The 23,247-nt window shown below is 49.6% G+C and overlaps 1 protein-coding gene and 1 long non-coding RNA gene across 5 annotated transcripts; one reads left to right on the forward strand and one right to left on the reverse strand.

Moving 5' to 3' along the window:
• Window positions 1–4,099: 4,099 nt before the first annotated feature.
• LOC119155827 (cytochrome P450 4B1-like) lies at window positions 4,100–13,576 on the reverse strand. Of its 4 annotated transcripts, XM_037404873.1 has the most exons (13): window positions 13,263–13,576; window positions 12,228–12,369; window positions 11,484–11,528; window positions 10,672–10,799; window positions 10,118–10,239; window positions 9,872–10,023; window positions 9,588–9,694; window positions 8,611–8,801; window positions 7,061–7,194; window positions 6,639–6,736; window positions 5,731–5,813; window positions 5,243–5,363; window positions 4,922–5,007 (listed from the first exon to the last, which is right to left on the reverse strand). In XM_037404873.1, the coding sequence occupies exons 1-12, from the start codon at window positions 13,446–13,448 to the stop codon at window positions 5,288–5,290; spliced, it is 1,464 nt and encodes a 487-aa protein (XP_037260770.1). In that variant the 5' UTR covers window positions 13,449–13,576; the 3' UTR covers window positions 4,922–5,007; window positions 5,243–5,287. The 4 variants fall into 4 exon arrangements, 3 of the variants coding, with proteins under 3 accessions (XP_037260768.1, XP_037260769.1, XP_037260770.1); XM_037404871.1 differs by lacking the exon at window positions 5,243–5,363 and having other exon boundaries at window positions 4,100–5,007; window positions 13,263–13,575; XM_037404872.1 differs by lacking the exons at window positions 5,243–5,363; window positions 6,639–6,736 and adding an exon at window positions 6,518–6,582 and having other exon boundaries at window positions 4,100–5,007; window positions 13,263–13,574.
• A 752-nt stretch (window positions 13,577–14,328) lies between these two features.
• Window positions 14,329–23,231, forward strand: LOC119155830. Its single transcript, XR_005106859.1, has 3 exons — window positions 14,329–16,698; window positions 21,730–21,837; window positions 22,121–23,231. It is a non-coding gene; the product is annotated as an uncharacterized LOC119155830 (long non-coding RNA).
• The last annotated feature ends 16 nt before the right edge of the window (window positions 23,232–23,247 follow it).

Genomic DNA, 23,247 nt, shown 5'->3' on the forward strand with positions numbered 1-23,247 from the left:
ATTGTTATATTTCTTGTTTACCTTTCTGTGCGGGCTGATACGGCCCAGATCCTCGCCTGTACTGCCATAATTAGGATATCTCATCTCTCGCTGATAGGGTCGGGGATGCTCTTTAAAGCACAATGCTGTCTCATCCCTCCCTGGCAGGATGAGCGTGATCGGGAAGGCAACTTCTGATGTCCCAGTGCTCACGCCTGCCGCATTGACCCTGTGAGTTGGGGGATGCCCTCCAGAGCTGGGGCTGTACCTGATAGCTCCTAGGAGATGGGCACCTTCAACCGCCTTGGTGATCTTTCTGAAGGGTCCCAAGCCAACTTGCTTGGGGGCCAGATCTTCCCCAGCACCTCTCTCCATGCTGCACAGGGGTTGACTGTGTCCTCCACAAGTCACCCCATGCCCACCAATGAAGGGGAAGGACACCCATGGGTACCCCATCCTACCCCTCACTCCATAATGCCAGTATCTCTGACGCTTGGCCTTTAGGAAGACATTCAGGTTTGGGACCTGCTGTGGACAGGATAGTGTCCCTTTGGGCAGAAGATATGCAGGGTGGTCTTTCTGCATTACCACCCTGTTACAAGATGTATCACAGCATTTCTTCTCCTAGTGGCCTAGGAGAGTGTAACTCAACTCTTGGACCTCCATATAACAGAGCATCTTGCTGAGAACCATCCTCTCTGATCCTTCCCCAATCTCTCCTGAGGCTCTTTAGCTGTGGAGGTTTAAGATCATAGAATCATAGAATCATTTAGGTTGGAAAAGACCTTTAAGCTGTTCCTGTTCTGTGACCACAGCCCTGGAGCCGCTTAGGCAGGTGGACACCTACCACATAAATAATTCCAAAGTGGTTTAATTAAAGACTTGCTGTGTGCAGGTAAACCTCTGCTGGAAGGACCACCAGCTCTAGCTCTAGCCCAAGCAGTGTAGCCTGGGGTTTATGTCCTGGCATTGGGCACCTTGATACCCAAGTGATGTGATTTGGACCTTCAGAAAAAAGGGAGCCCATCCCACTGTTGTGGTCCTTCAGGCTGGGGAAGGAGCCCAGCCACCCAGGTGGGAGCTGGAAGCGTGGTGTGTAGGGGTGGCTGTGTGTGGGCAAGGGATCTGCGAAGTTTTTGGTCTCAATTCAAGCCACTGAAAGCCAGAAGTAAAATACCGTCCATTGTTGGTTTATACACCCGTAGTAGCCAAACAAACATCCCCGGAGCCTGTCCTTATCACTTTATTACACCTGCTAGAGTGAATAGATTAAAGAGGATGGGGGAGGGGGGAGAAAGCAGAAGAATCCAGCAGAAAAACCGGGTTTTGGGATTGTTAATTATTCTCTGGGGTCTCTAATCTTTAACTGGCAAACAGCATCACTAACTGTCTTAAAGCCCCTCCTGGAACATCCTGATAATAAGCCATCTGCATGAAGGCACCCCGTTATCTGCCCTCCTCCAGCCGCCTGTGACATGGCTGGAGTGGGAGATAATGAATGTGTGGTGTGTAATAATGACACGTCATTCATGATTATCGGCCTGATACCCAACCTTTTAGCTCCATTGTTTGTGCTTCAAAAAAAGAAGAGGGAAAAAAAAAAAAAAGAGAAAATAAAAAGGAGGACAAAAAGAAGAAAAAGGGGAATTTTTGGTGCTATGGGCTGTCCCGGGGTCCCCGAAGTGTCTCCCTGCCAAAGAGGCTGGGTCTCGTAGCATCTCCCAGAGGGTTTGGTGGTACCCAGGAAGGACTCGCCCGTGGATTGGCGGCTGCTGTAACCATGGTGATGGAGGGAGAGAGCCGAGACAGCGCAGAAATGTCACTGCCTGGCAGAGAGACATTTGGGGCAAATGCTTGGGTGATTAGATCTGTGTCACCGGGTGCTGCTCGGCTCCTCGTGCTGCTTTTTGCTGTTCTCGAAGCCGTTTAGCGGTGGCTTGGTGGAGGAGGTTATCTTGTACATGCTGCTGTCCAGAAACTGCCAGCATTTGAAGGTGGGGGGATGTTTGGATTGCCTGGTTAGACTTGGATAAGCTGAAAAGTAGAAGAATCTTCTCCTGGTGGCCACTGCGTTATGGCTCCGTGATGCATTTGTGCTGAGAGAATCCTCCCTCAAAAGCTTTGGTCCTTCAAACAGCAAACCTGGGTTAAGCATGATTTTTAACAGGGAGGGACTTTAAAGTGTTTGTATCTCAGGTTACCTCAATTATTGTCAGAACTTCCTGGAATAACAATCCATTTTTTTGCATAAAAAATAGCAGTAGTTTCTCCTCTCTTTCCTGAGCAGATTTCCCAGAGCAGTTTCCCTGGGTAAGGTCCCTGCTGGAAATGGTTGGGGTTTGGCTGTTTGTTAGAGTCAGGACGACTCTTGGAAACCAAACGAGCAGCCTCAGTCTTGGCAGTGCATAAGGTGATGGCCTCAAAACACAGGGTTGGGAGGCCAAGCAGGTTGCTGTACAGACCCAGAGATGGGCAGCAGCTGTAGGTCCTCATCAGATCTAACTTCTGCTCTGGCCTTATCCACCCATGCCCAAACCAGAAGATGATGCAGGAACATCTTCAGGTGCCACCTAGTTTCCTTTGCAACCCACCACCACCAAGGAGACTGGGCTGGGGCTTTGTGGCCAAGTGCTCCCTGGGTTTGTTGCTTGGACCACAAGCTGGAGAGTGCATGAGCAGAGCTGTAAGGTGGGCTTGCTTGTTCCTGGATGGGTGGGTGAAATGTCTGACAAATAGGGACAGTAATGAAAAGCTGTGTCAAACTGCTGCCCTCCAATGGCTTCGCTGTGCTGGAGCTGGGGAGCAGAAGAGCTGGAGTCTGACCTTTGAGACCAGCCAGGGGTGCCGGGGTGGTGGCACCTGCACAACCTGCGTCTAGTCCCTTCCTGGGGGAGAGGAGGAGAGGGCTGGGAGAAGAGGAACTCAGTCTCCAGCTGCCTTGCAAATAAATACAAGCTGCACCTTGCCGGTAATTCACAGCATCCCTGTCCCGCTAGGTGCTGAGACAGCCAAAACAAAGGTCCAGACCCAGCCCTAGGGGAGTATCGTTTGTCAGACTGAGGATGCAGCAGGCGGTGGAGATGAGGAGCAGGGGGCTGCAAGGGTTTGTTCAGAGGAGGAGATGCTCAGATTTGGCTGTCCTGGTCTGGCAGAGGACCCAGCAGAGGTAAGCTGCGCAGACAGATGGCCATGGTTCGGCTCAGTTAGTGCCTGTGGTGATGCTGGTGATGCTATATCGCTGTGAGTGAAAGCTGGACAAACAGCCTTGTCTCTCGCTGTGGCATGGCACGTGTGCAGCCCTCCGTGCCTCAGTTTCACCTGATGCCTGCTGAGTGCCCAGGCACTCGTGGTGACAAGCTTTCCCTCGGGTAATATCACCATCGTGCTGGGGACTGTGACGGAGCAGGGCCTGCTCCGCCGCCCTGCATGGCTGAGGGTGGGGATGGGGGTGGGGGTACCCCCAGGGATGGGGCCCATCACCTGCCCTGCTGGGCCTGGCCATGCTCCCTGCAAAGCCCAGGGGGTTTTGCCAGGGACCAGGGAGAGCTTGGGTTTTTCTGGGTCTCCCACTGCCACCTAGTGATGCGTTTCCCACCCGGGACCTGCAGCTCACCCAGATGGTCCCCCTTGGCCTGGGAGCCCACCTATGGTCAGTGCTGGGGTGAGGGCCTGCAGTGGGTCCCTGCACCTCCAAAACCAGCCCGGCCCCGCGCCCATCTGCACTGCTGGGGCAGCTCACTCATGTACCGAGCGGTCAGTTCTCAGCCTGTGCAGGAAAAGACTTTGTGCTCCCTCTCGGGACTTTTTCTTTTTTGCAAGCTGATTTTCTTCTTGCCACCGGCATGTGTGTGGGGTGTGTGTGTGTGATCTCTCTTTCCCTTTGTTTGACCCCAGATCTTGTTTCCTTACCACAGAAACTCCTGGAGGCAGAGTCAAGGGCATGGGAGGGGTAGAAATGCTCCTCGGGCTCAGTGGGGGACAAACCCACTGAAACAGCCCTTGTGGCATGAGAGAATGTTTGCAGGGCTGCACCCTGGGGCACAGCCTTGCCTCTAGGCTGCTGGGACTCATCCTGTACCCCCCTGACCCCCTCCAAAGGCAAAAGAAGCCAAAGCCACACTTGGGGAGCAGCATCACACGGCTTTATTCTTATTTCAGAGAGTAAGACTAGGCTGACCACACATTGTTTTCAGCCTCTGTACTTTCTCCAGGTTAGCTAGTGACACATCTCTGCACTGGCTCCTGAGCACCCTCAGCTCAAGGAAGTTCAGCACTGGGGCAGAAAAGCCTGCTGGCCTTTGTCTCTGTAATGTTGGGCACAGGCCAGCCCCAGAGCGGACTCGGGGATAATTGGGAGGGTGGTGTGGGGGTGCAGCGTGGTGGCAGGGAGGAGCAGCACACCCAGGCTGGAGGCAGGGGAGGGATGTCGTGCTTAGGCAGTACCCGGGCTTTAGACATCTGTGCAAACCATACTGGCGATGCTCACTGCCGTGCCCAAGCGGGGAGCTGGCAATGGTGCGAATACACAGGTGGGTGACAGAAGTCCCACCAGGCAGCATGTGAGGGCAGCTTGGAGATGAGGAGATGAGCAGGACACGGAGGATGCCTGCGGAGGTGACAGCTGAGCCACAGCCGTGCTGTGAGACCCCCTTGGCAGTGCCGTTCTCTGTGGCAGGAGGAGACCTGGACCTGCTGGGTTTGGTGTGTGTGACGGGCGTCAGCGTGCCCCCCTGGACATCATTGGCCGGGGGTTAGTGTGGGAGAAGTCTGAGGTGGCCAGGGTGGTGTTCCCCTCAAATCTCTGGGTGAAGGGTGATCCTTGGGAAAGCCCTTGCCCCTTGCCGTGGTACCCCACAGCATCAGTGAATCTTCTTCAAATGCAGGTGGATCCCATTCCTGGACCTGAGGATGATCTGTGGTATCAGTGTGGGAGGCTTGGATGGGTCAGGGTAGAGCTGAAAGCGGAGCAAGGTCAAGGCCAGCGCCACCTTAATCTCATTCATGGCAAACTGCTGCCCGATGCAGTTCCTGGGGAGAGGATGACAAATGCTCCGATTACTGCCTTCATCCCTGCCTGCCCTAGAGCTGGGCTCAGCCCATGCATGAGCTGGGGGACCTCCAGCTGCTGCGAGGATGATGCCACAGCTTATCTAGGAATCCCCTGATGCCACACCAAAATGCACCCAGCTCTGCAGTGAGATATTGCTGGTTTTTGTTAATAAGCATTAAAAAAAGATATGAGATTGAGAGAACTGGGGTTTACTTCACTATAAAGTGCTGCATGGATCCAGTCAAAAACCCAGACACCTCAGAAAGGTTGTTTTTGGCTCTGTGTGGAGTATCTCCTCTTGGAAGTTACTGAGACCTCAGTATCCTGCATCTGTCTATTGATACAACACATGAACCAAAGACAGTTGGACCCACCTTGGCTTTGAGGTGCACTGGGTACTCACCCCTAAACAAGGGAGCCTGTGTTTCCAATGCAGGCAACAGAAAACGTAAACATCTCTGCAGATCCCCAAGAAAAGTGTGTGAAACCCTACAGTGACCACAGACAGAGCTTGGGGTGTGGGAAATGCTGTGGAGCTGACAGAGCGTGGTGGGGATCCTGCTATGGAAAGCTTGCTTGGCTGACCAAGCCAAGCTGGCTCATAGGCATTGAGGGAAGATTAGCTTCAGGAGCTTGGCTCTGAGCCAGGTCTGCCATGCAAGGCAGCCTGTGGGGGAGGAGAGGAATGAAGGATCTCCCACCTGGATCCAGCGGAGAAAGGCAGGAAAGCATGGGAGTGCCTCTGTGCTGAGTTCTCTGGAGAAAACCTCAGGGGGTCATAAATCTGTGGGAGCAAGAAAAGCCATTTGGTCAATGGTTGGTCTGATATGAGCAGCACCAGGTTCTTCCCCGATCCACAAGGTAGGGCTGGACGTGGCCTCTGCTGTTCCTGGGGGAGCTGCAGCTGACAGGCATGTCTCTGCAAAGCCAGTGGGTGAGAAGAGGGAGCTGGTGGCTGTGTGGAGATACCCTCTTGGTGATAACCAGATCACCCACTACAGCACCCAAGATGCCTGCAGGTGTTTTCTCATCCATGATAGCAATGATCAAGTCAGACTCTTTCTGGTACAGAGATGCCTGATCCTGGCTCTCCAGACAGCCACTGGAGAAAGGCAGCTGTGTACCCTCCTTCAAGTTTCCCAACTATTTCTTCCTTGAAGCCCCCATGATATCAGCTTCGAATCACACCCTGACTGGACCTAAATCTACGCTGGGACCTAAGTCTATCCAGGGCAGCTGAAAGCAGTCTGAGTATCTCTGTGTCACCGTGCATGAAGATAGACTCTTCAACACCCTTTCCCAGCACTTTGTCATGTTCAAAGGCTTAGCGGTATTTGGTAACTTCGTTGAACTTTGCATTTAGATATGGACTGTTGGAATAAAAGGGAAAAAAATCCATGGCAGGGAGGCACAGGCTGCCTTGTTCAAGGGGGCTGAATGTCTGGGCTCAGAGATCATCTTCCCCTTCTTGTTATAAAGGTGAGATACCTCAGGGTCCTCCCACACATCCCGGTTCCTATGAATTGCAAATATGTTCACTGCAACCTGGCAGCCTGTAAAAGAAAAGTGAGAAAAAGCTTGAGACACCTCAGAGTGAAGCGATACCCACCCAGGAGAGGTGGGATGTCCTCTCTCCCTGGTTCTGCAGGGGCTGTTGCAGGGCATCTGGGCAGTGAGGATGCCCAGCCTGTCCAGGGATGTCATCTCCTGAAACCTCACATGGAAGAAACAGTGGTCTCAAAGCAGGGCCCCATTTTGGTAACAGTGGATGAACTTTTACTCATGGTCAGGAGAAACACTCTGCAAGTCCCCTTTGAGCTCTGTGAACACCTCACTGCCTTGGAGCATGTCCTTGGACATTCTCCATCCACCCTTCAATGCTCACTGTGACAGTGAGCTGTGGTGGCCCTGTACAGCCCTTGGAGAGAGAAAAGAGGCTGGAAGCCCCTACAGCCTCTCCACGCAGCAGTCTAGCAAGGATGACCCACTTGTCATGGACAGAAGCATGAAGGATGAATGAACTCAACAGACCTGCTGGCAAGCTGCGTCCATCGGGAAATGTGACAGGTTTAGAGAGCTTTCGGGACACAGAAGGAACTGGTGGAAATAGGCGCAAGCTCTCTTTGATGCACATCGTGGTGTAAGTCATCTTCCCAAGGTCCTCCCTGAAAGCAAAGCTGGGGGTCAGGCTGTGTTTGAGTGACAGCAATGGGGACACCCGCAGCCACGGCCTGTGTGGCATACTGGGTGGGCTGGACTTGCACGTCTTCTGTCTCCTGCTGGGGTTTCTCCTTCTAGTCCTCTCTTTGCTGCCAGCATTGCTACATGAAAAGCAGAATGCCCCAGTGCAGGTGCAGTATAAGCTGGATGAAGTTTCCTTCTCATGATCGTAGAATCATAGAATGTTTTGGGTTGGAAGGGACACTTAAAGGTCATCCAGTCCAACCCCCTGCAGTGAGCAGGGACATCTTCAACTACATCAGGTTGCTCAGAGCCCCGTCTGACCTGACCTTGAATGTTTCCAGGGATGGGGCATCAACCACCTCACTGGGCAACCTGTGCCAGTGTTTCACCACCCTCATCGTAAAACATTTCTTCCTTATACCTAGTCTAAATCTACCTTCTTTCACTTTAAAGCCATTCTCCCTTGTCCTATCACAACAGGCCCTGCTAAAAAGTCTGTCTTTGTCTTTCTTGTAAGCACCCTTTAAGTATCGAAAGGCCACAGTAAGGTCTCCCTGGACCCTTCTCTTCTCCAGGCTGAACAATCCCAACTCTCTCAGCCATTCCTCATAGAAGAGGTGTTCCACCCCTCTGATATTTATATGCCTTCATCTGGACCCGCTCCAACAAGTCCACATCTTTCCTGTGCCGAGGGCTCCCGAGCTGGTTGCAGTACTCCAGGTGGGGTCTCAGCAGAACAGAGCAGAGGGGCAGAATCACCTCATCTGACCTGCTGGCCACGCTTCTTTTGATGCAGCCCACAATATGGTTGGCCTTCTGGGCTGCAAGCGCACATTGCCAGCTCCTGTCCAGCTTTTCATCTACCAGTACCCCCAAGTCTTTCTCAGCAGGGCTGCCCTCAATTTTTTCATTCCCCAGCCTGTATTGATACCAGGGATTGCCCCAACCCAGGTGAAGGACCTTGCATTTGGCCTTGCTGAACCTCATGAGGTTTGCATGGGCCTACTTCTTGAGCTTGTCCGGGTCCTTCTGGATGGCATCCCATCCCTCCAGCGTGTTGACTACACCACTCAGCTTGGTGTCAACTGCAAACTTGCTGAGGGTGCACTTGATCCCACTGTCTATGTCATTTATGAAGATATTAAACAGTATTGGTCCCAGTACAGACCCTTGAGGGACACCACTTGTCACCAGTCTCCATTTGGACATTGATCTGTTGACCACTGCTCTCTGGCTGTGACCATCCAACCAACTCCTCGTCCACCCAGCAAACAGTCCACCCAGCAAATTCATATCTCTTCAGTTTATAGAGAAGGATGTTGTGGAGGACCGTGTCAAAGACCTTAAAGGATAAATGAAAAGAGTTCAAAGTAAAGGAATAAGAAGTCCTAGCTCACCACTCAACGGTATCTCGGTCTCCCAAGATCCCCTGGATCTCCTCCCTGCACCGCTGCTGGTGCTCTGGATGTAATGACAGGCAGTAGAAGAGCCAGGAGATCCCACTGGCTGTGGTATCATGTCCCGCAAACATGAACGTGTCCACCTCAGCACGCAGGTCCTCATCAGATAGCCCAACTCCATTTGCGTCCTAACAGAGAGGATGCAATTCTTAATATCATTCTTAAGCACACATAGACTGGACTTGGGTTTTTTTGGCTGTAAAAATAACCCTGGGAGATGATGAAGAAAGGACCAGTTTGGTGTCTCTTATATGTCCCTGTACAACAGGAAGTAAGCTGGCAGAAAATATATCTGATACACGTGAGAACAGTCAGACCTGCTTGTTGCTGACTTCGCAGTCAACAGAGCTACAGAGCTGGGCTTTGGTGGGATGTCAGGTCCCAGCCCTTCAGGACATCCTATTCTACCCAGGGCCCCTGTTAGTTTTTTCAGTAGTTGAATGACTTTTGTTTCAGATTGAGACACAAAAGAAAGTGGTGGCTCCAGAAAGCCAGAGTGAGCCAGCGTGTATCTCCTTCCTGAACACCAAATGCCGTCCTGTGAAGGTAAAACTACAGAAGGTAAGAAACAAAATCTCTTGAGAGGACTACAGCCGCAGTGGCCACCTTGCAATCTTTCCAATGATCTCATTCTTCTCTGGTTTCTGACAGCTCACTTATTTTAACTACTAATGTGCTCAATGAAAATGAACAGGGGAGATGAAAGTCTGCCCGAGCTATTTATGCTCAGTCACTGCACCTCACACATTTGCATTTCTTTCCCTGTCAGTCCACCTTTCCTCAGCGAGGAAACCTGGAGTGGGGAAGCTGTTGCCAGCAACTCCAGCCAGGGGCGGTGAGCTCCCTGCTGATGCATCCTCGGTGCCACCTGGGTATGTTCCTTAGCATTTGAAACAATTATTTCAAACGTTCACCTTGGTACAAAGAAGAATATCCAGAAAATCCAGATGTCTCTTCTTCTGGATCTTGTCAAGTTCCTTCTCATTGGACAGCAACATCTTTCTTTCTTTTATTACCTTATCTGCATAGAAGAACGATCAGTTAGATGTGTCTTGCTCCTCCAGAGACCTCATGTACTTCTCTGCTTGGTCAGCAGCTCTGACTCAGTTTGATGTGTAACCCCCTGGCCAGCACATGCTGCAGCCCCGCACGGAGCCGCTCCAGGTGCAAGTGGGCTGGGGAGAAAGGGGAGAAATACCTGTGTGGGTATGGGCCAGCTTGCAAGCGTCCTGAAACTCACGGCCTTTGTGAGTCAGGTCATAGAAGATATCCTTGTAAGAAAAAGTCTGGATTCTGTTGCTCACGAGGTAGCTCAGGTCATAAACAGCTCTGATGTAATAGTCTGAGTTGCTGTAAGGAGACCAAGGTTAAGGCTGGTCTTAGCAACAGGAGTGGGGAAACGGAAGCACTTGCTTTCTCAGAACTTGAACATTTGGGCACCGACCTCTGAGTCTGACAGTTGGCGTTATAACTGAAGGCACATTTCATGATGCTGTCTAGTGTCATCAAGCTGACGTCTTGAAAGAGCTCCACTGATTTCGTCTCTGTGTTCTTTCCCCATTTATCCTAGTGGTGGAGACAGGGGTAAGGAGGGACAGACTACCATCTACAATCAGGTCATATTTTCCTGTCCCTCTTCCCAGATCCATGCGACTATGTCCTTTCTTTTCTGCAGGCAGAGGCCCTAGTTCACTATGTATTCTGTGAATCTAATCAAACTCTTCTGTGCACTTCTTTTTCCAGGTTTACCATTAGTGGGCTAGAAAGAATATTCTAGCAGTAGCTGATTTTCTTGGAAAGCAGAGGAAAGAGAGAGTAAGTGGAATGGCCAGAGGAAAGTGAGGGGAGCAATATCAGAACTTTAAAATAACCCCAAAGGTCCAATCAAACTTCAGGAACCATCTAAGTCCAGTCTCTTTCCCTCAGTCATTCCCAGACCTGATTACTTTTGCTGGTGCACAGCTGAAAGGTAGAAGTAACAAGAGTGGTGATTCTTACCAGCATCACTTTAACAGAGTCTGACATCAGGGCCACGTAAGATTTCAGCACATCATAATGAAAAGCTGGGGTGAGCAGCTTCCGATGCTGGAACCATTTGGTTCCATCCAAGATCAACAGTCCCTGCCCTGGATACACAAACAGCAAAGGTGCAGTCAGCTCCTCCAGACTCTGATCACGGCTCTGGCAGCCTTACTACTGCTCTTGGCCAAGCACAGGCCAATGTACAGGGGCCGGGAGAGGGAAGAGTTGGTGGTGCAGCCTTTTCTCCAGCCCCTCTGAGGCTGTTCACAGCAGGGCTCTTTGGATGGAGGAGGAGCATGCCCACGTGTCCTTCACTGCATCCAGCTGTGCACACCTGATCTATCCTGAAACCAAACCCATGATGGCAGAGGCACAGGACTTGCTCTCTTGGGTATTTTTTTCTGCTCTAAATGAAATACTTGAATGTCTTTTGCAGCACACGCTGACATTTGTTAGCAGGACCCTGGAGGACTACCTCAGAGCTGTGTGCAGGCCATGAACCCTCCTGTGCTCAGTGTGCCTCACCCCAGTTACCCACAGTAACGTTCAGTCCCTGCACAAACTGCAGGTTGCTTTGTGAAGGCCAGGGTGTGTGATTCAAGGCAAAGCCACCTGATGTGCTCCACGACTAGGTGGGCACCACCAGTCCTAGTGGTCACACTCAAACCAGCCCTCTCATTTGTGGGTTGTGGTTTTAGAATGGAAGAAAGCAAAATAAAGGAAGACAAGAGAGAAGCCACTGAAATGGGCAGTATGGCTGAAAGGGTTAATGGAAGAGAATGACTTACCAATCCAGGGAACTAAGAATTTGTAGGGTACATTGGGCTTGCGATCTGTAAAAAAAAAAAAGGTACCAAAACAGTATGAATGACTCATGAATTCAGCATAACAAAAAAGAAAATTCAGGATAAATCTACATTAGACTTTGTCCTCCAAATCACAAAGTAGAATTGATCTCCTTTTGATACGTAAAATACCCTACCACTAGAGCTAGAGTTTAGAAGTGGTATCCCACAAATATGTCCTCATTGGAACTGAGAAAACCAGATAAAGGTATAATGAAAAATGTGTGTGGAAAAGATATGGCCATGGCAAATCTCAAAGCTGAGAAACATGGATGGGAGTTACTGGAGATTCCCTGTCATGTACGACTCACAGGCATCATGCTCCATAGAAAGGAGCAGAGGAGAAGACTTAAGATGTCTTTTGAGAGCTATTGCCCTGCTAGCTCACTCATATTACTGGATTTACTGAGAAACACAGGTGGTAGGTGCCATAGAAGACAGTAAGATCAGCGATAATGGAGATGGTGACCTGGGAGGAACAGGCACCTGGTCACTGTTTTGCACAAGAGTACAAACTGCTCCGTGAAACCTGGAGCAAGCTGGGAGCTTGTGAGGGGGAGCAAAAAAGGAATTGCAATACTGTGAAGGAAGCTGGCAGAGGGGATGACTCCAGGCAAGTTTCCCATGATTTTCTCGGTAGGGAAGTGTCAGGGACATGACTTCCCAAAACCAGATGTAGACACTTACCTGTTTGGCCAAGTAGGCTTTTGGCATATTCAGGGTGGTGGATTACTAGAGAAGGCAGGACTGGTCCAAACCATCTGGGAAAGGCATAGGGGTATTCTTCTGCCCATGACACCAGCTGATCTAACATTTTTTCAGCATTTAGCTGCAATGACAGTTAAGCAGGGACTGATTTCAGTCAGAAAAAAAAGGGTGTACTGGGGAGAGCAAAGGCTGAACTTGCCCTCTTAGGGAAAGCGGATACCACACATCCTTTCCTGGGAAATTTAGACAGAGTGGGCAAACTTGCCAGAGCAGGGGTTTCCATGCTGCAGGTGGAGGAGATGCTGGGCATGGCAAAGGGAGCGTGCACAGGTAGCAAAGCCGCCTGAGCTGCCACGTCCCTGCAGCCCAAGGCAGCTCTGTGGGGAGTCCCGGCTGCAGTCAAGCTGTGTTAGGGCAGCCTGGGCTCAGAGCAGCTTGGTGCCACACTTGGGAGCTACAGCTGGCATGGGCAATGCCAGGATGCGCAGTGAACAGCCCGGCAGGACCAAGGCTGTTGCACCCCCACTCTCTATGTTCAGCAGTGCAAAGTGGGCATGCAACGTGAAAGCAAAAGTATCTTCACTATGGAAGGATGAAAATGGCTGCAATAAAATGCCCTGCTTTTGTGGTCGTGTCTTAAGTGGCTATAGGGGAAAAGACTTCCTGGTAGAAGTTCTAGTGCAGGAGAGACATTTTATGGTTGCTCATGTTTAAATAACTTGATGAAAGTCTCAGAAATCACCTAATTCCATGTTTAAGTATATGATCAAAACCGATGAGGCTGTTTTTCTCCAGATGCTGCACATCTCTTATCCAGGCAGATAGATAAGAGATGTGCATCATTTCTGCCCTGAAGAAGTCTTGGTGCTCCCTCTGCAGAGGTCCTCTCCCATAGGAAGGGAGATGAGCAGGAGACATGCACACCCCACCCAGTGCATCCTCTCATCCTGACTGATAGCTTGCACAGCTGCTGGGACAAACTTGCCCTGAATGTGCCCCGCTCCCTCTCCTTACCAGGTGATTGTGGCCATAGAGCCAGTGTTTCGGGGGACCAGGGAATGCCTCCAGAGCTTTGATGAGTTTCTTCCTCTCCCGATAGAACTGGGCCACCTTCAGCAGCACGAAGATTACACCAAGCACCACAGACAGCTGCAGAACGACAGCAGAAGGTCTGGCTAGGTTGTCCAGCAGAGATGCCATGCTGGCCCTGCGTCTGGGATGCCTGACACTGCCTTCTCCTGCCTGCTTCTCTTCTGCTTCTCACATGCCTACACCTGATGGGGAGCTAGGTACAGGTAAAAACCCTCTCCTTCTTGCTCTGCTGGAGCCGAGCCTGGTGAAACACTGCTGGCAGCAATTTATAGCAGCAGGAACATCATGGTAAACAATGACTCAGCTTGGCCGCCAGCCCAGTTGCTGCTCCCACTCACCCTTTGACCTGTTTCCAGCAACCTGTGGATGCAGGTGGCTTGTTAACAAACAATCTGTACATATTTCCTACTTTCATTGAAGTCCCATACTCCCCAGCAGCAAGAGAAAGCACTCATGGTCATCCATGCCCAAGTGGACGAAGCCTTAGGAGGGAGGAGGTGAGAGGCAGTCAGGGTCGGGCTCTAGCTGAGCTCCGTGCTGTCCTCAGCCAGTTCAGATCTGGAAGCTGTTCATCCGCTCATGAGAAGTGAGGAAAAAATAGGCCACCTCTACCCAACACATGAGCTGGATGGATCCAGCCATCTTCAGCTGTAAAAGCATTGCTCTGGGTGACTGCAACATCACACAGCACCGCTAGACTGTAATCAAGAGAACAGACATAACGCCATCAGCACACAAGGGACTGTGGCCCCATTCTCCAAGAGGTCCTACCATAGGTAAGCCAGCAGACAAAACTACTGCCCAGGAGTATTACCATGGTCAGTAGTTAAGACAAGGAGAGGGAGAATAGCAGAGCAGTACGATGAGCTGCAGCAAGGTTGAGGGCATGTCTAACCTGATAGAGAGGTGTGATGGTCTGCGGTCCTGGTGAGTGCTCCTTCCTCTGTCTACACAGCATCTCAACATCCTCAAAAAAAGGCTCCACATCACCACATTTACCTCTTCAATGCAATGCTTAGTTGGGACCAAGTAGGATTCCTTCTAGCAATCCCTGAAGGATCTTTGCAGAAGCCTGGAATTGCTTGGAGGGAATTGTGGGGCTGGTGGAGGGCTTGGACTGGAAGCCTGCTACATGTAGGTAACTTCTAGGCATATTGCAAAGAGGATGATCTCCAGATGTGCTGAAATAATTTCCCATTTGGATGTTGGGATATTGTGAGGATCAAATGGGTTATCAGCTGCTAAACCTGGTAGTAGGATGGGCTTCTACATAGGAGCTGCTGAATTCTGTGGGTCTTTCTCTTCAACTGAACATGTCTCTAAGACAAAGGTCTTCTGGTGTTTGGGCACTTTCCTTTAGTTTTTAGTCTAAATTATGCCATGGCAAACCGAAACCCATGTTTTCTGCTAGTGGAGTCATTTTACTGAAAAAAATACTGTTTATCTGATGTTCCTTGCCCAGATCTATCCTTTTTATAACCACAGAGACATGGAGATCATAGGCTGAAGTGAATGTGCACAGCCCCAATGAAAACATTTAAATTTTTTAGACAGAAAGAATATATGAAAAAAGTCTTACACAACCCCCTGTCAGGGAATTACCTGGCTCCACAAAAAAAGTCTGAAAGGTAGTGGAGTAACTTTTCTCTTAGCTGGCTTGTGGCCTATTCGTTAATTAATGATCACAAAGATGAAGCCACAGGTACAGACAGTACCATCTGTATTTCAGTCTCAGGGAGATCTAAAATGCCTGGCTGCTACTAACCCATGTAAGGGGCTGACAATAGATTGCTGGTCCGTTGTGATGTGCTGCTCACCGAGAACAAGCCGAAGGTCATGTGTGTGCCAGTCTGGGGGTAGCTTGGGAAGGTGCTCAGCTGCCAAAGCCAGACTCATCCTGTGCTCTTTGAGAGGAAAATCAACAGACTACAGAAATGCTCAGGTGTGGTGCATGGCACCCTTCAGGAAGAAGTGTTGTTAAAGTATCTCCCTTTTCACCTGAAATCTTCACATGCTACTTCAAGTTCTCAACTCCTCTTGGGAGCTCACAGCGTAAAGCCCCATATTTGAGGGCATTTGGGGCAGTTTTACTTCACATCTGTGCAGATTCCCTTGATGATATGTACAATCTAATTCAGGATGGCTTTTTTTTCTCTTCTTGGGTGGGTAAACTAGTGCACAGAGCAGGAAGACTCATCTGACCCTCTGCCCAGCACAGGCACTGCAATATTACCTGTGTGTCCTTGCAAGGGAGAGGATTTGTCCTCCCTGTCGTGCAGCTAGAGGATGCTGAGTGCTGTATAAACACTGAATCTCACAGCTGAACAGTTCACAGAGGGACCCTGTGAGTTCAGGTGGCTCCACCTTCATGTCCCTTCAAGGGATATTTGTGCATCCCACTGCTTCTGTCTCCTCTTGGAAGTTCAGCTGTGGATTTTCTGGGTGAACATCAATCCCTCTGCTGATGTTAGCTAGTGTGGTACATGGTCTCTGTCATGTGTACCATAGTTCTCAGGTGGGGATAAGATATTTTGCAAATGCTTGGGCATGACCTGTTGGAAGCGGCAGTTTCTAACAGTGGCCTCCAGCTTCAGCAGCGACAGCGTTTCCAGAGCTCCTCATTTACTGCTGTGTTTGCATCCTGAAGCTGGCAGCCTGGACATTTCCACATAAGATAAGATGAGAACGCTGACATTGAGACACCTGCCATCACGGGTACCCAGGGCACAAAAGGCACCGGGCATGGCAGCTGGCCAGCCAGCTCCTGCCATGCACGCCCAGATGCCTGCTAAAGTTCGGGCTAAAGAGGGGGTCTGTCCATTGCTTCTGCACGCTGGTAGTAGAAGACTGCTCTAGAAACACACTTTTCCCTTGAAAGACACCAACTCCATGATCTACTCTTAGTCTGTTCCTGGGCTGCACATACCCTTTTGCTGGTCTGCCAGTGTTGTCTGTAACACTGAGTTTCTTCAGCATTTCCCTAGAAATAGCGATTGCATAAGTTCCTCAGCTGAGATAAAGTGACCCAGTCAACACTACAGCTGTCTGCATGGCACTGGGCTTTCCTTAGCATGGCGGGAGGATGCATTGGACAAAGCCAACGGACACAGCTGAAAGTCTTTTATATCTCCTCAGACTTGTGTGCTTCGGCTGCCTGAGCTCTGTCCTAGCACATTTCTTCGCTCCCCGGTGTGACTGTCCCCTGAATGGGACCCCTGTAACTTACATTAAGATGGTGTCTCTGGTTCTTCAAACTGGGAAGAAGAGGAAGGGGGGGTTATATTCTCTGGCTGGCATTTGTCATCCTGCTTTCTCCCCACCAGTTGCTGGCATGCTGCATCCTTTGGGCCAGAGCCTGGTAAGTCATTACAGCCACATCCTGCAACAATTTTAAAATTTAAAGAACACACTGACTGTCCTTGTGTTGCATTGGAGAACAACCCTGGCAGGCACTGAACACCGTTAACTTTTCACACACTTGGCCATCTTCATAAAACTAAGCGTGTGTAACTATGCCGAGCCAGCTAGATCTGTGTGAAAGTTCAGAGAGTTAAATGTTGTCCTACAGGAGGCACAAGGCTGCAGGCTGTCAGGTTAGACATGTCTTAGGAAAGGCTCTGGCTGTAACCAGAGCAAAAGGCACCTGATCTGTCATGGCAACTTCACACTCCTGAGCAGGAGACCCTGACTCCAGGGATCTCACGGCCATGGAATGTGTAGTACACATTACCTCTAGCTCTTCCTATGATCCTCCATCTGTCCTGCAGCACCATGATGAATGGGCTTCCCATCAGGAGAGGAGGTGGTGCAGGCTGGTTAGCCAGCTGGCTGGCAAGTGTGTGGGTTGCAGTTGGTCAGGAACCTCCTGTTGATGCTTCTTGCCTACCTGAGGAGGAGAAGGATGAACATGCAACACAAGGAGCCACTTTTGAGCTGTCAGAGCCAGGCTCTGCATGTTGCCTTCAGAACGTGGGGCTGACCTAAACAGACTGGGCAGGTGAAGGGTGTGAGGAGAGCAGTGTTACCAAGTGCTTTCTCTTGTTATCAGATGAGGCTGTAGAGAGAGTTTGGACAGGTCTGCTGTGATGCTTTGGATTAACCTTGAAGTTGGGTTCAAGTGGTGTATGCTACAAGAGACCCCATTCACCATCTCCAATGCATCATGGACTCTGTCCCAAAACTATCCCTCCTCCAGGCTTTTTTTCCTCTCAACTAGCTCTAAAATGGCCTTTAGGCTCTTTCAGAGATGCCCCTTTAGGAAACAGTCCATAAACAACTAACCTCTTGTCTGGCCTTGCCTGTGACTGTGGACAGGAGGGAGAAGAAGGGGAGCTCTGTGGGGCTGAGGATATTGGAAGGTGGGATTGCTACTGTGGGTCCCTCGTGTGAAGACCTGCAGCACGCTCCTATATCCAGCAGTGTCATGTAGTTGGGTGCCTTACAGTGTCTACGAAAGGAAAACAGGGAGATTTGGAGGTTGAGCCTTTGGTCAGTGCCAATGGAGCTGTTTTGGGGTGTCCTGTGGCACCTACCCCATTACCAGACCGTCTGACCTGGATCTGGCTGGCACCTTCCAGCAATCACCTACAAAATAACTCAGAAATCCCCAAGACCCACAGGCTGGTGAAGTCGCCGGCATGGTCTCAGATGATACTTTTATAACAACACAGAAATTCTCACTGGTGACAAAGTCCCTGGACAATGGGTTTGACCATGGGTTACTGAGCAGGGTGAATTTTTACCTACCTGGCTCCCTGACAGTTATTTAATAACCAGTAACAGCTGTTGAGTGTGGAGCCAAGGCGACATGGGTTGTCTTGAAGGTCAAGGGAGATGTCAAGCATTGAGCTGGTAGGCAGGGAACACAGGGGACAGAGTGGCTAAACCCATGTTTATAGGGATTTGGAGCAAGAAGCTGAGCTTGGGTGTTGGCAAAACTAGATGCCTCATCCAGCCTCCAGCCTCTGCGTTTTCTGCTTCACTGGTGGAGGGGAGACAAACGCCTTTCTCACCTGTTTCAGAAGTTTCATGGAAAGAGGGGCCATGAACATTTGGTCTGACATTCTTTAGCGCAGCCCAGGGAAGATAACTCAGGGTTTTTTACGGGGGAAGAAACCATGGAAGTTTAAAAGGGAAAGTGAAGTGGCCACAGAGCCACAAGTGGAGCAAAATGAAAGGGGCCAGCACTGGTTTGGTCATCGTAAGGGACTGGGACAAGGCCAGAAACAGTCTGCTCAGCACCAAGACAACCTACAGCCCTGTTGCTCCCAGGCACCCCGACTGAAGTACGGAGCCTCTGAAAGAAGATTTAGGCATGACAAAGCAGCTGCAAGGGTCCCCAGCCAGCCGGGGAGGTCTGGGGAGGTCAGCAGGGTGAGCAGAGGCTTGGCTTGACCTTCTGGACATCTGGGGCTGGCAAATACACAGGTGGGTGCTAAAAGGATGCTTCGAGGGTCCTGAAATATTTGCAGAGAGCATCGGCCTGGCTGGCTCAGTGGTGTGGATGCCCACATGACAGCAGTGTGTGCATGGCAGGGCAGGCCATGCACGGGCAAAAAATCCCAAGTTGGTCTGAAGAATTCCCATCCCATCCGGCAACCATGGGCACATCAGGCTGAGGAAGTTGCTTTTGAGGTCTTGGGAATTTCTCCGCTTAATTTAGACACCTAAACAGAAGGAGGAGAGGGTCTTCCTCACTGATTTAATCATCGTTGGCACTCGTTGCAGAAGAACTGGTTTACTAAGCAGGTGAAATTTAGGTAGTGGATCAGTACTTTTCCCCGGAGCGTGACCTTGCTGCAGCTGCTTTCCCCGGCTGTGCCTGTGTTTATTTGGGTAGGAAGAAGAGTCCAGGCCCATCTGTTTCTGTGTGTTCCTGCAGCGCTTAGTGCTGACAGACGAAATGTAGCTGTAATGCCAAAAAAAAAAAAAAAAAGTGTTTCAAGCTTCTAAACACATGAGGAAATCACGGCAAGAGCCCAGCAAGTGTTGCAGGGTAATGTGAGCTGCCTGGATCCCATCTGAACACACATGTCTTGAGGATGATTTTATATCTGGAAGCATTTAATACAGCTGTCTTACAAATATGTGGCGATACTTATTTAATTTACGGGCTGCTTCCAGTGGAAAATCCCAGTGCAGTTTAGATGGAAGTTGCTGGTCCCATCTGATAATGGAATTGCTCGGAGAGCTGCCTGGGTGCTGTGCAGGGACTGCAACCCCCAGCAGCACGAGCCAGCTGCTCTTGCTGCTGGTTTTACTGCCTCTGTTGTGCTTGGCAGCGTGTGAGAAAGTACCGGCACTGGTACGGATGGGTATCCTTCGTGTGACTGGGATGTGGCTGTACAGCTATTATGACAATCTCTGTTGGAAAACAAATAACTGCATGAGCATATGGTGTCTTTACTCTGCCATTATTACAAGACCAAGCTATAGCAATGAGAAAAATCCAAGATCTTTTTAACCGAAATAAAGACTTACCTAGTTGCACCCCACCTAACCCCTCTCATGAGTTCTCGTTAAATTATTTATTTGAAGGTCTGAATCAGGCAGTCCAAGGTCAGCTCATCATCTTTGCAATTACCCTTTCTGCAGAGAGTGGGGAAGGATTAGAGAATGAGGTAACCTCTCTGCATCTAGTCCTTGATTTTATTGCTCTGAGTTATACATCCCATGTGACCAGGTCTTTTTATTACTGCCATGCGTCTAATATCTAGGAGCGGAAAGGTAACTGGGGGAAAGCACTCTCAGAAATTATATTTGGGAAATATCTGGTTTGCTCTGGCACCAGGACATAGTTGCCTCAGAAGCCCCGTTGCAGCCTCAGCCCAGCTCTCCAGTTCAAGAGCAGAGCAGACACAGAAGATGTGGGATCCAGGATGCGGGATGTGGGATGGTACAGGATGTGGGATACAAGATGCGGTATGTGGGATGATGCAGGATGCAGGATATGGGATGCAGGATGCAGGATATGGGATGCGGGATACAGGATGTGAGATGCAGACTGGCTAGCCTGGCATGCAGTGCTGGCCCATGTGGCTTGGGGAGATTGGGAGCTGGGCTGCCATGCGTGACATTATTTAGAGGAGTGTGACTCTAGCTCCTGGCCTCGGAGGGTGTTAGCACCAAGGAGAGCTTTGTGCACAGAGCTGATGTTGGATTTGGGCAGGCAACAGCAGGGGGAACCGGGCTCTGTTCCCTTCCCATGCCAAGACACCACAAACACAACAGAGAGGAGGAGGGGAATGCTGCCATAGCACCTTTCCTTTCCCTCTTCAGAACTGAAGAGGCAGATTTTTAGTGAATCCTAAAATTCATGGAAGGAACAATGAAGGCAGAAGCAGTCTGGCTTTTCCATCCAAGGGCCAGGAATAACCAAGTGTTGGATGATCCAGTTGGGAAACCAGCTGTGCAGGCTTTCCTCTACCCCCGATCCAGTCCGCTCCCCAAAACCAGACCAGAGGTACTGTGCTATAACCTCACACTACATTTGTTGCCTTCTTTGGGATTATGCAGCAAAAACAGTGACCTGCTCTAAAACCTCTGAAAATGCAGATTCCCCAGACAACCTATCTCAGGGCTTGAGAAACCTTAGGGAGTGCTTTATGCTGTGTAATCTGTATCTACCTAAATGCAGTTTAGCAGCTGTAATTTATTTACATGAGGGCTGTTATGCCAAGTTTTCCTAGTTTGATACCCTTTTACCTACTCCCTTCCAGTGGGTACACCATGATTTCAGCATTGTGCTGTTGCTCATCAGGTGTTCTTGCTTTAATCTTTCACGTTTACATGCCAAAGTTCGTCACTCGTTTTTAGATGGTATTTTTTTCAAATTTTATCTTTAAAAGAAAATTGAATCCAATACAGAGATGCACGTCATTTGCTTCTAGTGACTTCAGCTATTTTGATTGATTTTTTTCTCATTTTACACTTTAGAATATGTAGGCAAGGTACATTTTGGAATAAATGCAGTTGCCTTTATACTACAATCTCCAAGCAGGGTTGAAGGACACTGTCTCATTTCATCTAGTGAAAGGAGATGCAAGTGAAAAACTTTTGAAAAATATTTGTATTTATGTATCCAAGTATGACGTTTGCTTTGATTGCAACAGTAGGGTATTATTGATTCATTTTACCTTTGTCAAACTCTATATTTACGAAATACCTTTTTGAGACATTGCTGCCTATCCATCCTTTCTCCTCCTGGTTTTGTGCGGTGGCTGTTCCTGCTTTTGTGCTTATGGATTCCAATCCCATTCACTTCAGTATTGTTTTCAATTTATCAAGATAGTTTTGTGTCCTGATACTACCCTCCAAAGAGCTTGCGGTGTCTCATAGTTTTGTAACAGTTTACATTTTAATAAGCACACTCTGTCTCTCTCCATTGCAGGGCTATCTCTGATTTCAACTCAAGAGCTGTACCTTGCATCTGAAGAGGGGACAGGTGGCTGGAACATGCCATATCATTAGAGGATGTGACCAAGCAGCTTTGAGCCAGGTGCATTTACTGCTTTCCTCCTGGACCAGAGCCTCACCAGAAGGAGATAAATCATTACTTTCCTTTAACTTATGCCAGCATATAGAATGACCCAAGTTTTTTTCCTTGCAAGCTATGGATACAAATCCATGGGGGGGGTGTGTGGGAATCTTTTTGTATTTTTTGTGCACTCAGGCTTAACAAAGTCGTAACTGGATTCAGGGTGAAGCTGGATGATGCAGACATGTCTTTTGTGTTACCCATGCACACTGGTGATTTCTTTCTTTCACCATTTCTTCTGCAGTGGGATATTACTGAATCCTAGCAGTTGCTTCAGGGCAACCTGGAGGTTTTGCTCATAGGAGGGATTAATTTGTGGCTTGGGTGCCTGGAGCTCCGTGAGGCATGGAGATCAGAGGTGAAGCTGGCTGATGGATGTGCCCTCTCGAGGCTGCTTGGCCAAGCGAGCACCCCAAGGCATGCAGGTTTTATTGACGGCAGCTGGCTATGCTGGCACAGAGGTAAGTAGAGAGGACACAGGAGGGGTTTGGGGGGGCTAGGTGGTAGCTGTGGATACAGCTGTGGTTAGAGAAGATATGGGTGATGTGGCAGAGGAGGTGCATGGGTAACCCTATTGCATAATATACTGATCTGTTTTTTGCAGCTTCTTAGTTACAGCTGTTCTGAGGACGCCTTTGTTGTGGCATTTGCAGTGGGTTGGTAATACGCTCAGTGAGAGAAAACCCAAGTTATCTGTATTATCTCATTTATTATGGGCATCCTTTGTGCATTTAAAATTAAAATTGGACAAAACCTTATGTTCAATGTAACCTGTTAACGGTGCTCACCAGTGATTGGGGGCAGTGTTGTTAGTGGAGCACAGTGTATCCCACAAAAAGGCCCTCCTGTATGCCCCTCTGCTTTCTGTCTGCCTTATCTCTGCAGATGAATGCTGTACGAAGTCAGCCGCTGGGTTGCTGCACAGCTGCCTGCTCACGATGCTGGAACCACAGTCAATGTCACTGTGATGCTAATTGCAACAGCAGCAGTTGGGATTTCCCAGTTTGACACTTTCTACCCCAATCATGATTCCTGTAGGGGCAGAGGACAACTCGCTAGTGTCCTCCGGAGTACCTCAAGCATAGAACTCTGACAACTTTATCAGCTTAGGAAAAAAAATAAATAAAAGGAGGACAAACCCCTTTCTAACTGTTAGAACTCCTCCCTTGCAGCTTTAAATGAAGATTGCACATTGGACCCCTGTTTAGGTGTTGCCCATGGAAGGAGATGCTGGGTTGGCTGTGGCTGGGCTGGACACTCCCAGGGTTGTCTCTTGCTGTTCATGGGTTTCCTCTCCATCTCCCGTTTCTAAGGGGGTTTTACACTGTATTTATGACAAAGTGGGCAAGCATCACAATAAAAACAGATGCA

The sequence above is a fragment of the Falco rusticolus genome, chromosome 11 (genome assembly GCF_015220075.1).
Source record: "Falco rusticolus isolate bFalRus1 chromosome 11, bFalRus1.pri, whole genome shotgun sequence".
Classification (NCBI taxonomy): Eukaryota; Metazoa; Chordata; class Aves; order Falconiformes; family Falconidae; genus Falco; species Falco rusticolus.